At 44.6% G+C, this 16,872-nt stretch overlaps 2 protein-coding genes across 2 annotated transcripts; both read right to left on the reverse strand.

The window, feature by feature from the left end:
* Nucleotides 1–844: 844 nt before the first annotated feature.
* GPATCH3 (G-patch domain containing 3) lies at nucleotides 845–8,889 on the reverse strand. The gene is made up of 7 exons (XM_083511969.1): nucleotides 8,503–8,889; nucleotides 7,389–7,816; nucleotides 5,626–5,806; nucleotides 4,643–4,702; nucleotides 3,245–3,366; nucleotides 2,837–2,964; nucleotides 845–1,141 (listed from the first exon to the last, which is right to left on the reverse strand). Exons 1-7 carry the CDS (start codon nucleotides 8,870–8,872, stop codon nucleotides 928–930), a joined length of 1,503 nt encoding a protein of 500 aa, XP_083368095.1. The 5' UTR covers nucleotides 8,873–8,889; the 3' UTR covers nucleotides 845–927.
* A 1,829-nt stretch (nucleotides 8,890–10,718) lies between these two features.
* On the reverse strand, nucleotides 10,719–15,777 carry NR0B2 (nuclear receptor subfamily 0 group B member 2). Its single transcript, XM_083511332.1, has 2 exons — nucleotides 15,059–15,777; nucleotides 10,719–12,023 (listed from the first exon to the last, which is right to left on the reverse strand). Exons 1-2 carry the CDS (start codon nucleotides 15,579–15,581, stop codon nucleotides 11,764–11,766), a joined length of 783 nt encoding a protein of 260 aa, XP_083367458.1. The 5' UTR covers nucleotides 15,582–15,777; the 3' UTR covers nucleotides 10,719–11,763.
* Nucleotides 15,778–16,872: the final 1,095 nt, after the last annotated feature.

Below are 16,872 nucleotides of genomic sequence, written 5' to 3' on the forward strand. Positions count from 1 at the left end.
AAATGTAAGGAGGCTGAAGGAACTTTTTTTCACCTCTGGTGGACATGCCCGAGGGTGAAGGCTTTTTGGGAAATGATCTATAACGAGTTGAAAAAGGTGTTTAAATACACCTTTCACAAGAAACCAGAGGCCTTCCTCCTGGGCATTGTGGGCCAGAGAGTGTTAAAAAAAGATAGAACTTTCTTTTTATATGCAACCACAGCAGCAAGAATTCTTATAGCCAAATACTGGAAGGCACAGGAGCTACCCACGCTGGAAGAATGGCATTCGCAGCTGATCGACTACATGGAATTAGCTGAAATGACAGGCAGAATCCGAGATCTGGGAGAAGACGCAGTGGAAGAGGACTGGAAAAAATTTAAGGACTATTTACAAAAACATTATAAGTTACATGAATGTTGAGAATTTGCTAAGTGTTCTGGAAAAACATGCTTCAGTATTGAAATTGGTAAACGATGGAAATTAAGTTAAGATTTAGAAATGCATAAATTGTGGACTATATAACTAAATGAAAACACAAAAACATTTGAAATAAGGTATTAATTTGCTGTTTATTTTTATTGTAAAGAAAGCAGGGGATGGAGGACGTGGGGAAGTCTGGTTGATTATGAAAATTGATGTGAAAAAGTGAACTTTTTTCTTTCTTTCTATAATTTCTTTTCTTTTCTGTAAAACCGCTTTTGTTGTGCTATTGATGATGTATTTTCTACCCTGGAAAAAAGCAATAAAAAAAACTATTATAAAAAAAAAAATAATTTTAGCTTACAAGCACCAGGATGCACCCATATTGATAAAAAAACCCCTAAATAATAAATACTAAACATTTTGCCCTTTATTTGGCAACTTTTGTTAATTAAAAAAAAATTATTTGCAAAAGCAAACATTGCTGCAACATAGTCCGAAAGCCATTCCTGGCTAGCAGCCCCTTCATGAGGAACTGGAATTGTGATGAACACCATGCATGGCATGGCCAAATGCCACATCTTGGCGATGCTTCATACTGATTGGTAGCTGGCGCCGGAGCAGCTGCTCTTCTGCATCCACAGGATATGGGTCATCATAGATGGTGGAGATGAGGATGCTGTTGTCCCCACGAGGCTTCTTGGGCTTGGTGAAAGTCTGGAGCTTCTCACCATGGTACCTACAGAAAAGCAATAAAAGAAAGAAAGGTTCCATCAGGCACAGGGAGAGAGACTGGACTGCAAAGCCCCTACATCAGCTTTGCAGGAAGACCACCAGGCTCCTGCCTTAGTTATCATCTACAGCAGCCATTCTTGGCTGTGAAGCTGGAAGACCTGCTCTCTGCCATGCAGGTCTTTTCTCACCTGGACTGGTGGACTGGGAGGGCGGGGCCCTGGCTGACTCCAGCTAGAGGCTGCTGAAAAAGCCAAAGACTACCTTGACTTTCTCTTACTACAGAACCAGATCATCGAGCCTGAGCTTTTACAGCCATCACCTGCCATGAACTACCACCAGAAGGATTGAAAGCAACAGCAGCAGATTTGCTCTATACTTATATTTTATTTGCTTGCCAATTATGCTATTTTAAAAGTGTGTTTTATATTTGATTTCCTTTAGTAATGTTTCCTTTTGAAATGTTTAAAGTTTTTTTGTTAACTCTGCTGCATTGAATGTGCATTCTGTAGTTGACCTCCTTTGTAATGTTTTACTGTGAAATGTTTTAAGATAATATTTTAGTTTTCTGTTAATTATGTTGCTTTGAATGTTTACTTTATATTTGACTTTCTTCTCTAATGTTTTATTTTGCGTTGTTTTAGTTGATGTTTTAATGTAGGTTCTAAACAGCTTTGAGATTCTTTTCTTAAAAATATAAAGCAGTACAGTATTGAAATGAAATAAAAAATAAAAATAAAAATAGAGGGATGAATATGGGACTGCAGGGCCTCTACATTAGCTCTGCTGAAAGACAAGTAACTTTTGACTTCTCCTCTCCTAGAAACGCATGCTGCAGGTCATTACAAGAACTCTAGAAAAGATTGCACTGACTCGCTTCCCCAGTCCCTTTGTCATTCACAGGGTACATATGAGGGCAGGGACTGTCCTATCAACCTCTGTAAGTTGCCCTGGGAGCCTTTTTTGGCTGAAGAGTGGGATTAAAATGCTTTAAACAAAGTCTTCAGAGACACAGCAGAGTGAACGGGAATTTAATTTGACCATATGTTCGTGGAATCCATGATCAGAATTTAAAAGATGAAAACTTTGCTCAGAGCAGATGCAAGATGAGCAAGAGGCTTACTAGAAAAGGTGTGTTAAAAAACAAAACACAACAGGCCTGAAGAAATGTTCTTGCTTTCATGAAAGATGTCCATGGGGAAATCATTCTGAAATGCTACAGACAAGGAATTCCTCACTTGAGTTATGATCTAAGTGTTTGGCTCATGAGAGGGCTGTGAAAACAGACTGGAAAACATGGAGGCAACATTTGCCCCAAATTCCAGTGTTTTGTGTTGAGGAGGGGAAAGGGGTGAGAAAAGAGCAGAGTTCCTGGGTCCTAGGTGGCTGCCTGTTCTTACCATCATTTCTAGTCACTCTCCCTTAGCCAGTGTACTGTAGTGGTTAGTTTTGAACCAAGACTGGAAACAACCAGGTGCAAATCCCCCACAACAAGTGTCTCTTAGCCTAACCTATCTCACAAGGTTGCTGTGAGGATAAAAGGGGGAGAGGAAGACCCATACATGCCACCTAGAGCTCCTTGAACAAAAGGTGGGATATAAATGTAATAATAAATAAATATTATTATATTTATTTATTTTATATAGGTGGAGAGGCTGAATGTCTCGACTGCATGTATTTTAAAAGGACACTCTTCACTTACCCCAAGCCCCTCTTGCATTTGGGATTCTGGCCTTCGTTGTCTAGTGCTTCAGTCATCCCTGAGTTGCTGCTTCCCAGCCCAAGACCCTCAGTCCAGCCTTGCCTCTCCATCACTTTCCTGCCGATACCCTGGGGAGGAAAAAAACATGTTACTTTAGAGATTATTCTATCAATTCCAGAACAAAGAGGCAATTGCTGAGGACACCTAGCACTAGAACCAGATTGAGAATGATTGGCACCCCCCCCAAAAAAAGGGCCATTATCAGCAGAACCAATACAGCACAACAACCCCCTACCCTTTGTATTAAAAGTACTAACGCAGTTCAGATCCCCAGGCTCTTACAATAGGGATTTTTCAAATCAAAATAAGTTCAGACGTTTCTATGCTCTTCCATTTTTTTATTCTTACCTTGGTGTATTTTTCAAAGTTTCCAATTTGTTGGCTCAGAACAGACCCATCTTCCAAACCATCCCGGAGTCTCTGCTCAAACCGCATCTGGACCAAATCCCGAGCATCCTTGTCACCACCATCTGGAATGAATGGAAACCCTGTTATCATTGTCTCCCCATGAAGACCTGAGCTTAGTGGCAGAGCAAGTGTATGCAGAAGGCCCAGGTTCATCTCTGTTTAAAAAGAGAACAGGCAAAAGATCTGGGAAAGGACTATAACAGAGACCTCACAGAGCCACTTCCTGTCAAGTAAATAATACTGGGCTTAGGTGGACAAAGAGCCTGAGTGTAAAACAGCTTCAGATGTTCATAGGTCCAGAATCTCTTTTTTAAGAGAGAGACTGTAAGAGCAACCACCACAAATTCTTCATTGCAGCTTTGCCACCTTAATATAGCCACCACATTTTTTAACTGTTTCTGTCACTTTCTGGCCTGTGATCAAAATAAATATTGACTGATTGATTGAACTGTTTCTGTTATACTAAGCGCTGCTGATTTTTTGTTAGTTGCCTTGAAAAGTGGCATATAAACATTTTAAACAACAAGGGGCATTGATAGCATAAAGCGAGTCCTTCCCCTCTCAGTCATCTTTAGCCTTAGCAACCACAATGAGAGACTAATACCTGTTATGCTGGGCTCAAGTAAAAGCTTTGCAAATTTTACTAATCTGGAACAGTTTCACTTGCTTGGGAGGAAGTGGGAATCCATTTTGGGGTGAATTTGTTGTCATTCATTTTTAAAAACCAAAATTATGAGGTAGGCAATTCTAAACAGGGATTGGAAGGGGTGGTGGTGAAGAAAGGAACTGCTTCCTGTTCAGAGGTTGGAGTAGGAAGGTGCCAACCAGGGTAGAGGAGTACGTATGATGTTGCAAGCCAACCTGCCACCCTTCAGATGCTGCTGCACTACAATATCCAACACCCATAATTTGTGGCCACACTGATCAGGGCTGATGGGAGCTGTAGTCCAACCTCTGGAAGGCACCAGACTGGGGAAGGCTATTAAGCCCACATACTGGGGCAGGATAGCAGCTATGACGATTTGTCATATTACAACTGACACTAGAGCAGGTTCTCTGAAATCTGACCATAGCATAGCAGGATGACTAACACAAACACACACAAGCTCCAGCACCTTGTGAATTGCGTCTGGAAGACTGAAGGGTGCCAGTGGAAATGCTGGAGCCCTAGTACAATATGTTTGTGATGCCCCACGTAGGCCAGGAAGGCAAGCCAAGTAGTTGCAGAAGCTAAAGCCTCCAAAACGCATTAACAGCAGCCTCAAGTACAGCATGAGACACTAGTTTAGGTTCTGTCCATTCCTTGCATCACAGATCAACAACCCTTAGCTCACGTACCTTTATCATAGTAGATGCTCATGTCCACGTCCCAGTCGTCCGCTGTCTGCTCATCAAAATCTGCCAAAAGAAAGGTTAAGACATCAAGCAGGATGTATTAGCTCATTGCAGATGAGTGTTACATTAAGATCATCCTCGCCTTTCCCACATTACGGTCATGCTCCTCTTTCACACCCAAAGACTGCAGGATTAATTCTATGCAGGACATGATGAACACAGATCTAGAGTTCAGCATCCTAAAAATCTCAGCCCCATTCCTCCCCTTTTGTACAGGGATTTATTCCAGGACAAGCAGCTCTCACTAATACTTAGAGATGGGGAGAAAGCCCTCTCTTCAGAGAGCTTACTGCAGACATAACTATTAACCCCAATGTAGCTTTGAAGATTCCCCTTATAATCACCATGACCTAATCTATTAGGTCCTCTTGACCACTTCACCAATTTAGCAAACATGCTGAACTGAGGATAGAACTGCCCTGGATAATTCTTTGTAGGGCCTACTGTAGCAGCAGCAGCAGCAGCAGCAGCGAAAAGAACCTTATTCTTGCCAGTGCCATCTGGGTTTTCATGCTCTATGTTTAGGACATGGGGAATAAAGGAAGAGCAGAGGCCTCGTGCACCAGGAAGGCAAGTAAAAAACACACAGTGGTCAATGAAAGGGGGCAGGGAAAGATATCAGTGGACTTGGACCCTTGGAGGATAAACAACAGAACAGCAAGAGATATCAGGGGAAGAAGTGACAGACTCCAGTAGAGAGCAAGAGAAGAAGTATGCCAGGAAACAGTATGGCTATGTTCTTGATATTTTTGCAGAAAAGTGTTTCAGACCAGTCCCGAGACATTTTCATGTCTTATTAAAGAGGGGTTTTGCAAATTGTCTATCTGGAGATGGGCCGTGAGTTCACAAAGACTATGCTGATGCACACTCTATCCCAGTTCTCAGCAACAAGGCAGAATCAAACCCAGGATGTGTTGTTCAGTTACCTCCTTCCTCTTCTTCTTGCCAGTACTGCGCATCTGTGTAGAAGACCAACCCAGAACCCCCCTTCTCCCACTTCAGTTCAATCTCCTCCTCAAACAAACGTTCCTTTGTGCGCTCCTGGCTGGTGACATCCTCATGCAAAGCCTCGTGCCGCTCCCACTCTTCGCATCTGTCATCGTCATCCTGTAGCAGAAGGGGGGGGGGGCAAATTCAGCAAAGGTTTAGGCCAGTTTCCCCTCATTGCCCACTTCCTCAGTTTCACTGGGCCTAGTTGTAATAAGCTCACTGCTAAGGGCCTGCTCAGACAGAACTCATCTTGAACTTCTGGAGACGGAGAAATTAGGAGCACAGAAACATAATAGACTGGTTTTTAGAAGCTTATTGTATGTATGATTATGGACTCGCTATAGTTCTGCCAAGACCCTTCATTGTGAAGGGCACTGTTTTTAAACATTTTTTATGGTTTAATGAATGCCATAAAGTTATCATTATGCACCCAGCCAATAGATCCAAAATGTGGAGAGATCTTTAACAAGCAGTAAAAGGTTTTTAAGGGACTGGAACCAGGCTGGGTAGTAACAAGATCTTATCTGTTGGTCATCTCATCTCTATTGTTAGTATCTTACTTGCATTCTTTTACCATACTTTCCTCCCATCACCCTTTTCTCTACCATGCATGTGTATATACAATTTGCATCTTAAGAGACCATAGGTTCCTTTAGTGCAAAGCAGTCACCCTTGGCTATGAACTAGTTCAGTGTTTTTCAACCACTGTTCCGCGGCACACTAGTGTGCCGCGAGATGTTGCCTGGTGTGCCGCGAGATGTTGCCTGGAGGGAGGCGGGCGAGTCGGGCGGCGAGAGGCGGGGCGGCGAGGAGAGGCCGCCCAGTGCGGGGCTCTCGCCGTCTGCCTGCCTGGCTGCCTGCGAGCTCGGCGGGCAGCGCCTCCGTCCACAGCGCCCGCCTCGCGGCTCTCATTCCCTGCCCTGCCAAAGCTCACCCAGCCAAGCCGCGCTCTCCTTCCTGCCTCGCTTTGCTGCCTCCTCCCCCCCCCACCCCCAAAGCTTGGAGGTTCCCCGGCAAGGGGGAGGGAAAAAAATTGAAACTTAGACTTTCGTGCGTCCCTCCCGGCGTGACGCTGCGCGCTGACGTCACGGGGCTGTAATGGTGGTGTGCCTCGAGATTTTTTTCATCAAACAAGTGTGCCTTTGCCCAAAAAAGGTTGGGAAACACTGAACTAGTTTTCATATTAAACCAGTCAACCCCCACCCCCTTGCCATAGCCTCAGTTTGGTTACAAAGTATTTTCCAGTTAAGCACCTACCCTGCAGTGTGATGGGCTAATGGAACTATACAGTTAGAATAAAAGCAAGCTTGGCAGAATGAATAAGGGGGACATTACAAAATGTCAGAATTAACAGTTTTGATTCTCCCAGAAGATCATCAATTCTGAGGTTTTAATGAGTAAAATAAAATTTTCAGCTAGAGTACAAGAATTCCAGCACAACTTTTCTACCTAACATTATCATTATGGGTAGCTGCTACCCTGAAGAATGGGAAAACCTTGATTAAAAATGCAGTCCATAGGCTCATTTGTGTGGGTCACATTAGTTTTCAGATTCATAAAATGACATATTTCCCAACTTGTAAGGATGAATAAGTATTAGCACATTTCCTTCTTCCTTACAAAATAATATAATTACATCTCTAAAATATCTATAAGCACATAGCATGACATTGTGTAATTAGAAAAAACAACTACTTACATCATCCAACTGAGCTTCTGCTTCACTCTCAGGATCATTCAAGTATCTCTCTGCCATGCCATTGCCTTGATTGGCCGTGCTCACTCTTGATAGGTCTCCCCCTTCTGTTATCTCCTCTCCTGAAGCTGTGTAAACTCGTTCCTCTTCTACAATAGTCTCGGTTTCTTCATATGAAAATGGTACATTTCCATACCTGCGAGAAGAGCCAGTTCTGGGAAACTGCAACCGCAGCTTCTTGATAGCACGAGAAGGCATCCTGCAGGCTTTAATGAGATCTAAAAAGACACTCAAAGGAGTTCCCACATTCCCACAGGGCATGAAAGATGGTGGGTTTAATTCAGGAAGCCGTTTTAAATCATCCTCAGTGAAAGTTTCATTTGAGGATGTGCGGAGCTCCTTTTTAGTCTTATAGGAGAGCGTTTCAGCATCTGTAAAAATTATAAGCACAAGGGGCAAGAAAAATCACTTAGCAGTAATCCACCAACTTGTATTACATCAGTATACCACTTACGGTACATATCTTTGCTTCAGCCTCATTTTATTCTCCCCAGCCAAAAGGAACAAAGTGTTTCCCAGAATGACAGCAGAGTCCATCTATTACAGCAAACACACATGAAAAGTCTTATTCTATTTACAAGACAAACAGTTCTGATGTGGCCATAAACTGTACAGTGGTACCTCGGGTTACACACGCTTCAGGTTACATACGCTTCAGGTTACAGACTCTGCTAACCCAGAAATAGTACCTCGGGTTAAGAACTTTGTTTCAGGATGAGACCAGAAATTGTGTGCCGGCGGCGCAACAGCAGCAGGCGGCCCCATTAGCTAAAGTGGTGCTTCAGGTTAAGAACAGTTTCAGGTTAAGAACGGACCTCCAGAACGAATTAAGTACGTAACCAGAGGTACCACTGTAATGGGCTAAAGCCAAATTCGTTAGATACATAAAGACACCCTCTCATTGACTTGTAAATGGCGGGAGGAAATGAAATCAATGGGCCCAAAATGCTATAAAACGCAGTAAGTACCATCCATAATGCTTTTATTCAAAGCTCAAATGTATCAAAGGTAAATGCAGTGACCACTCCCAGCACCTCTCCTTCTTGCCTCTCAGTACCTTTGTCAAAGGAAACCCGAACCCTTCGTATAAGGCACCGGCCGGGCAACGTCTCTCCCTGCGCGTCGATCCAGCGCTTTCCCGAGTACATACGGACCAAGCGGCGGGACCAGCCGGGCTTCACCGCCACCAGGCAGCAGCAGGTCGGGCCTGGCCGGGAAGGAGCGCTCGGCCCCTCTATGCGTTCAGGGCGATGGCGGTAATGGAAGCAGAGGAAGCCACCGGCCTCGATGAACTGGCTGAAGTAGAAACGGAGATCGGTGGAGCGAAGCTGGGCCGGAACGCAACTGATAAGGCAATATCGGCCGCCGGGCTGGAGGGAAGGATTGTCAGTGGTGGGGACCGCCATCTTGCAACACCGGAAGCGCATCACGTGAGCTGGAGCCGGAGTATGACCGTGTCAGCGGCGCAAGGTAATGGCGTCACGCCAGGCTCCTTTCCCGACGATGCCAATCATAGACCACAGAGATGAAAAGGGCTAGGCACTGTTAGAGTCACGTGCCAAACATAGACGTGCCAATGGGTAGAGCGACCCACTAGTCTCTATGATCCTGTCTTCGATCCTAGAGATATTGCTTCGCTAGCGCCACCCTTCTGGTGGCCAGGACGGAGGGAGCTCGAGCTTGCTCTTTTCATCGTCTCTATGGTCCCTCTCCAGTTAACCACATGATCTTGAGGCTGAAGTGTGGCAGCGGCTGGACCCTCTTTGCGTCTGGCGTCCACCTTTTAAACTTTCATATTGGAGCTCTAAATGGTGGCTGCTACGCACATTTTTTTTGTCCTTTTAGCAGCTGCGGAACAGGCTGAAATTCGACAGGTGCAGCTTCCCTTCACCCTCATCATGGGAAATGGTGCAGCTGTTGAATTTCTGCCTATAAATAGGCACAGGAGTCCTGCCACGATGGCGGGGGAGCATCTCATAGTTCAATTTAAAAATATAAAACTGCCACTGATCAAATTCCTGGGTACAGATTTAATTTTGTAGGGAGTGGGGAAGAAACTACCCAGTCATTCCCTGGCATATACTTATAAATTAGAACTAGCTACACTTTCTTTTTCATAGTGTTAGTGGAGAAGCAAGAAAAGCATGCCATCTTGCCACTTCTATTGGCTTGGAGGAAAGTACAGCCTGCTAAAAAAGTGTAGAACTTTAGCTTAAACATATGCAAAACACTTAGAAAATACATATTTTTACACTTACAAACTTGAAATTGAGTTCCTCCAGGTCACTAGTGTGCAGTCAAACCTCTGCTCCCAAATAGCTCCATTTTGGGATGTTTCAGCTCCCGGACGCTGAAAACCCGGAAGTAAATGCTCCGGTTTCCAAATGTTTTTCGGAAGCCGAACATCTGACATGGCTTCTGCTTGAGTGCACTAAGCTCTTGCAACTAATCGGAAGCCACACCTCGTTTGTCGAACATTTTGGAAGCCAAAAGGCTTCCGGGATGAATTACGTTTGACAACCGAGGTTTGACTGTATATGGTAAGGTTACATTCAGTACCAAGGGCAGCAAGTTGGCATTCTACTAGTCAAATAGATACATAGTATCTTTCAGAGACATTCAATATGCATCTGCAATGGAAACACACAATGAAAAAATTGGGTGTCCCGTGGTACAGCTGGAAAGTACACAATATGGAAATGGGAAGAGATAACTAAGCTACTCTACCTGTGCTTGAGTGTGGGGATAAGTTAGATGCCACCGTCATGAATGATATGTCACCCAAACTGCTTAGATGTACCTGTGCCAATACTGTGCTGTTAGAATCATGGAGTCTCTCTCCTTTCAGCGTGATTCATATAGGATAGCTCAGCACATGGTGATAGCATCTTTTGTTGGAAATATAATCACTACAGACTCTCAGGAGACATGCAGAACCTGGCACCCTCAGCTGTACATATGGTCTACTTTATAATGCAATCAGGTTCTGTTATGATTTTTGATAGAAAAGGAGACGGTGAGCTGGTTTGCAGTCATGTAGTGTGGACAAGCAACATGCTGTAGTCAACTATGGTGTCTCTACCGATGAACATTTGGTGAAGGATTTGGGCAGCCTAAGTGGAACATTTGTGGATGATGTGTGAATTCCAGAACAGACATATATTGCTCTAAAATTTGATAAGAAACAGATTTGGATACAATATCTTTATTATCCCTTGGTGTTAAACTATTGATCAGCCCAAATCCCTCCAGTCTTCAAAATGACATCAGCAATTGTCCAAACTGCAAAAACATTTTATTCATTGTTGAGGTGTTGTTGTTTTTTAAAAAATAATAACTTAGCACATCTTATTTTTACATACAAATTACAAGAAAGCATCCATCTACAAAATACTGACACCCAAAGTTTATGCCAAGATGGTCTCATCCCGTGTACTACAAACTGGAGCAAATGGGCACTACATGTGAGGGTAGGCTGGAGTCTAGCGAAATCAGGGAGGGCAGCTTTTATATGGATAGTGTGATGAATAGCAGGCAAGAGGAATTACGGTTTCTGAAAGCTGTTCTGAATGTCATGGCAAGCAAAGGGTGAAGAGAAATAGACAGAACCACCAGTCACAGAAACTATGTTCCAACTAAATACTTTGGTTACAGGAACAGCAGCTCTCAAGGCTGGGCTTTAAATGGTAGTATGATCAGGCCAGGACTTTGCAGGCAGTGGACTAGGAGTCCACTCAACAGATTGGGCTAGTGCTCCTCCTCCCAAACACAGCAGGACTGGCTCATCACATTCTGAAGAGATTTAATACATAATACAATCTAAAGCAGAGAGGGGCCGCCTCCTGTAAAACCATTGGAGCCCACAGACTAACATTCCTGAACTGCACCACTGATTGTAATCAGGGCCAGATCAACACATTTTCCTGCTGTAGATGAAGGACAAAATGCTTGCCCACCACCTTTCTGCAAAAAGCAGCTCATTGGATTAGCAGTTGAATCTTATTTCAGCACTGGTGATGGGACAAGCTAGTTTAGGGGCACAGGATAGCCTGAAGGGCTCACAAAGCACTATATTTCTTCACTGTGTCCCCACCCCCCACTTGTTGCCTGAGATGGCTGCCTCACTCCCTAATGGAAGGCTGTACGTTCCTTTGTATTCTACGATCTGCCATCCAGTAGCCCCTTTGTCTGAAAAGTCATCACTAGGAGGCAGGCTCTCTCTCCCACTGCACAATCCAGATGAACTGCACACTGCCACTTGGAAACTGGAGCAAAGCTGAGCATGTGGTGGGTGACCTGGGAGCCAACCCCACTGGAGTCACTGTGGCCAAGGGAGCTCTCTCGCCAGCATCATTTCTGTCAGTAGCTCCAGAATGTCTGCATTCCCAATGACCGGTTGGAAGAAAAGGGCAGTGAGGAGGGCAGGAGGGATGGATTTCAGGGAGGAGGAGATCAGCAGGACATGGGCAAAACGGCCTTGGTCCTCTGGGTGGAGAAAGGTCATGACTTCTTGGAGTGCTCGCTGAGCTTCTCGCTGAAGGCTCTCAATGTACGAGGAAGCCTTAAGACCAGGCACGTCTGGGAGCAGAGAGAGAGGAGAGAGAAGAGGAAACTCAGATTATTCACAGGCTCTGTGAAAATGTCAAATGATTTGAACACTTCAATACTGGGCCCCGTCTGCACTACACATTTGAAGCAGCATCATACCACCTTTAAACAATCATGCCTTCTCTCCGTGAATCCTGGGAGCTGTAGTTAAGGGTGATGGGAGTTTGGAAACCACTATTTCCCCTCACAGAGCTAAAATTCCCAGAGTTCCCTGGGAAGAAGGATTGACTGTTAAACCACTCTGTAGCTCTGTGAGGGGATTAGGGGTCTCCTAACAACACTCAGCACCCTTAACAAACTACACTTCCCAGGATTCTTTGGGGGAAGCTATGACTGATCAAAGTGTTGTGATACAGTGCATTGGGCCCTAGAAGCAGGGGGGAAATGCAGAAGAAACAAAGGGCACTCAAGTGGACTCACTTGGATGATTTCATCAGAACATTGTTGCTGGCTGACAGGGCTCTTGTTTTCGCCACCAAGCCAATTCAGAATCAACATGCTCTAGAATGCTTTCTCTACCTTGAAACTCAGAACCTAATCTCTACCAGCTGTCAGTAACTCAGGAGCTTAGAGTGGAGGGTTTCATGAAGGCTACAAGCCTAGCTATCATTTTTTGGAGAAAAAAATGAAGTGCTGTGCTATAGTGTTTAGAGCAGGAATGGGGAATGTGTGCCAGCCATTTCAAGAAACAGAATTCAGGCACTCTTAAGAAGCAACAAATTCTCACCCTTAATTTTTTAAAAACCACACTGGGGCAGAGTAATTTGGTCCAGTAAAACTTCATGGGCACAACCCTGTGTCCTAAGCCAAGCAGCAGTGGTTAAAATGCCAGATTAGAACCTGGGAGACTAGGGTTCAAAACACCTCTCATCTCTGAAGCTCACTGGGTGATCTGGGACCAGTCGGTCACTATCCAATTTACCTCACAAGGTTGTTGTGAGAATAAGGTGGGGAGAACCATATATACAACCCTAAACTTTCTAAAGGAAGGACAGGATGTCAATGCAATATCCAGTGTTTGGCATACTTATAGCATTTACTGACATTAATGGGCATGACAAACTTAGCACCATTAATTTCAGCGAATCTACTCTGGGCAATTTTTTCTCTCTCTGAGCAAAACTTAGTTGGCTTCAACCCCAAGTTCTTGAAGCAGGTAAATTGGGTGCAATCTAGTTCCATCTTACCTCATACTCAGAGGAGGAGCACTGAAATCAATAGACACGATTAACTTAAATCCATTTATTCCAACAGGTGTGCTCTATGGCATAGTTGGATACAAGCCCGCTGTGTGATTTTCCCTCTCCCTCCCCCATGCCCGTGACTGCGCAATTGTACATCGGTAAACAACAGGATTTTAAAAACAAGCACTCTGTGTATCTGCTACTCTCCTCTTCAAAGGAAACCAACTCAGCAAAAGCAGCCTGGAGCTCTCCACCACTTTGTAGCAGAAAGGTCTGTGATAATCTTTTGCCAGTGAGGATTCATCCAGACCCTAGGAAAATGCTCTTGCTTAGAATATGAACTACTTGTTCATTTCTAGCATGAAAACCTAAGGTTGCACTGGTTCCTTGATAAAAAGAAAGTTAGGATCAACTAAAAAGGTGGATCCATTTAATTAACCAAAAGATTTTGTTTTCAAAAAGCCACCAGAAACAGGCATGTGTGAAGACTGCATTTTGCAAGCACCATCTTAAATGAAGCAGTCTCCCTTCTCTCATAGATGGAAGAAGTTCTCCTTTAAGGTTATGCTTCTTTTGATGCATGGATATTATCAAGGAAGAACAAGTGGGACACACAACCAAATGCTGCAGCATGGGTTCCCACCAGCCATGGGCTCTTAAAAACAGCCAACCAACAAACCTCAATTCTATTATTTATTTATATCCCACCTTTTTCTCCAAGGAGCTCAAGATAGCAAACATGGTTCCCCCCCTCTTCATTTAATCCCCCACAATAACCCTGTAAGGTAGGATAGGCTCAGAGGCAGTGACTGGCCCAAGGTCACCCAGTGAGCTTCATGCCAACTGGGGATTTGACCCCTGGTCCCCCAGGTGCTAGTCTGACACACTTACCACTGCACCACATCGTCCTTTCTCCCATGCCCTCTGTCAGTCAGGGCTCTGTGTTCCCTGAGCATAATTACTTCCCACTTGAATGTTTCAGGGGTCCCACTTGAGCCTGTCTCCCTCTGGGTTTGTTTACTTCTGCAGTTTAAGGTTCTCCAAAGTCCGTTAATCGCTCACCTCTGGTGAGTAGGTGGTTCTGTTTTGACTGCGCAAGGACCCACACTTGCAGAAAAGAGTTTGCTACTGGTACACAGGATGCTTCTTGTTTCGGAAATATTTTTAAAATCTATTTTTAATGTATTTTTGATTATGCCAATACTGATCTTATTTGTAAACAATTTTTATATTTACTGTCACTCATTAATTTCTTAAGGATGGGAGGATGCATCTTGCTACTGTTTGGACTCATGCCTCAAAAAAGTCATGTCTATTTCCATCTCAGAAAAAAAGACCCGTAAGATACACACCACCAGGGCTGATGCAGAACCCTCAGACTTCACATCTCTTTGGTGGTTGTTTGTGATTTATATGTAATTTTATTTGGTGACGCTTTATATGCTTTGTGTAAATACGAATCTGTATCCCACCATGGAATATTTTACATAATCCATTGTTTCTTTAGCTTTCTTTCCCCGCCTTGTATTTTCATTCTCTTTGCACTTATGACTTTTTTTCATGACATATTTTACTTTGATGTTTTTTGGTATTTGTAACTTTTATTACAGCTTTAACAAGAATCATTTTTTTACCCCTATAATTGGCTAAAAATGCATTATGATGAAATGGATTCAAAGTTCTTGACTCAGAATGCAGTCTATGGAAAACACATCCCTAACATGCACTGTTATGATTCTGGCCCTTTTATTCTACTGTCAATGAAAAGCAATGGCCTTTACAAAGGGCTCCTTTGCTATGTGAGGGTCCAGCGGCACTTACCGGGGTTGAACAGAATTGCACCCTTCAGATAGGCGTACTCTTTAGGGCTCAGGTCCAGGCTCCAGAAAGAGTTCAGGCTGCACTGGAGACGCTGAACGCTGGCCAGGGTGGGCTGCGCCCTCTGCAGCTCCTGCCTCTTACACGGGCCATCGAGGAGGATCCTCTCCAGCATGCTGGGCGCTGGGGTCTCCATCACCTCAAAGGTCACCATCTCCTGGACCAAGCCCAGAAGGAAGAGGGGAGCCCAGCAGCTGTCCAGCAGCAGGAGCTGGTCTTTCCAAGGCAGGAGCTGGAAGGAAGGCAAGTTCTTCATGAAGCTGATGGTCTTCACCAAGACATCAGACGCCGCTTGGCAGGTGGCTTGAGGGGTCTGGAGGCAGACGGTGCGGCGCTTCTGGCACAAGCAACGCTTCTGGGAAGGGCTGTGGCTGCCCCTGTGATGGCTCAGGTTCTGGCTCAGGAGGGTGTAGAGGATGGCGTTCTGGTTCTCTTCGTGGTGGCAGGAACACCTCTCGTACTCCATCTCCACGTCGGAGGGCGGCTTGCAGGATCGCTGCTTGGAAGAGCAAATGCTTTATCTGGTCCTGCTGAGCGTGTCCGGTCCCGTTGCAGAGCTTCTTGGCACTTTTATGCTATAGGGACCTGGCACCTTCTCTTCGCTTCACACCCTCTTTCTGTCCTTCCAGCAATGGTGGCTGTTGCTTCTCAGCTCTGCTTATAAGGCCCCTGGCAGGGTGAATGAAACCACCCCCCTTCGGCAGCCTTGACCTTCCTTTGACGAGTAGCAGCAGCTCATTGAAAAACAAGTCTGTCCCAAAGTAATTGGTTGGGCAAGCAGCATCTCTACGTGGCACAGAGAAAAGGTTTTCTCAATGAAGGTGCCAGCCAGAGCCAGGAGACTCAGAGGGCTGCCTTATCTGGATTGCCCTTATCAGTATAAACAAAGTCATTAACCCAGCCTGTACCAAGGCACCAAGGCTTCAGGTGTGTAATCAGGTTTCAGGATATGGCAGGGGTCACTGCCAAGGAGTTCACACAACACATCCTGATCACAGCCCAGTGGCAAAACAGCTCATAAAATTCTAACCTTGGATCAAGCAACCTGGAAGTCAAGTTATCTGCAGATTGTTTGTTTAACTCAGACAGTTGCCCTTTGCTGATAACAAAGGAAGGGGGTAAGGGAGGTGGAGGAGCCAGTAAGTTACTACTAAAAGAAAAAAGGGCAAGTCTGGGTTCCACATGAGGCTGACTCAAGTGATTTTGCTGCTCTTGGCTGAAAATGAATGGTGGTCGCAACTGCATCTACAAGTGTCGGGGAAAATGAGTGTCCGACTGCAGCCCCCTCATTCTATACCAGTGAAAGCCATGCAATGTTCATGGCTGTGATGAAGTCTTAAACAATTGAAATGAAAATGATTACAGTTAATAATAATACAGTTCTTCTGTAGAATAAAGTGTTTGGAGCCTTGTAATGTTTAAGCAACATACAGTTGAGCAGGTAAAACACAACAGCAACACTACTCTACAGCATTAGGAGGGGCAGCTATTGAACTGCTTGGTCACTTTTACTCATTTACTCGTTTTCATTCTAAATGCACTGAGCTCTTGGAAGGAAGACATGCACCTCTCCCCCTTGTACCCCAGAGGTTTTGGTCCTATGAGGCTCGTCACACCTTGCTAAGTCAATGGATAGAAGACAGGATAATCAGACTTGCAAGGAAGAGAAACACATTTCTGCAGGCACAAAACAGGTGAAAGCTTTGTGGTGTGCCAGCCAGCAAGGGTCGGTAGACAACCAAGGCCATTCCAAGGTT

This window comes from Podarcis liolepis (genome assembly GCF_965112155.1).
Source record: "Podarcis liolepis genome assembly, chromosome: 7".
Lineage (NCBI taxonomy): Eukaryota > Metazoa > Chordata > Lepidosauria > Squamata > Lacertidae > Podarcis > Podarcis liolepis.

Coding starts and splice junctions, on each gene's coding strand:
- NR0B2 (XM_083511332.1), bottom strand. CDS start 15,581: ATGGAGTACGAGAGGTGTTCCTGCCACCACGAAGAGAACCAGAACGCC. Junction 12,024..15,058: donor TGCAATTCTGTTCAACCCCG/GTAAGTGCCGCT, acceptor CTCTGCTCCCAG/ACGTGCCTGGTCTTAAGGCT.
- GPATCH3 (XM_083511969.1), bottom strand. CDS start 8,872: ATGCGCTTCCGGTGTTGCAAGATGGCGGTCCCCACCACTGACAATCCT. Junction 4,703..5,625: donor GCAAGAAGAAGAGGAAGGAG/GTAACTGAACAA, acceptor TTCTTTTGGCAG/ATTTTGATGAGCAGACAGCG. Junction 2,965..3,244: donor ACTTTGAAAAATACACCAAG/GTAAGAATAAAA, acceptor TTTCCTCCCCAG/GGTATCGGCAGGAAAGTGAT.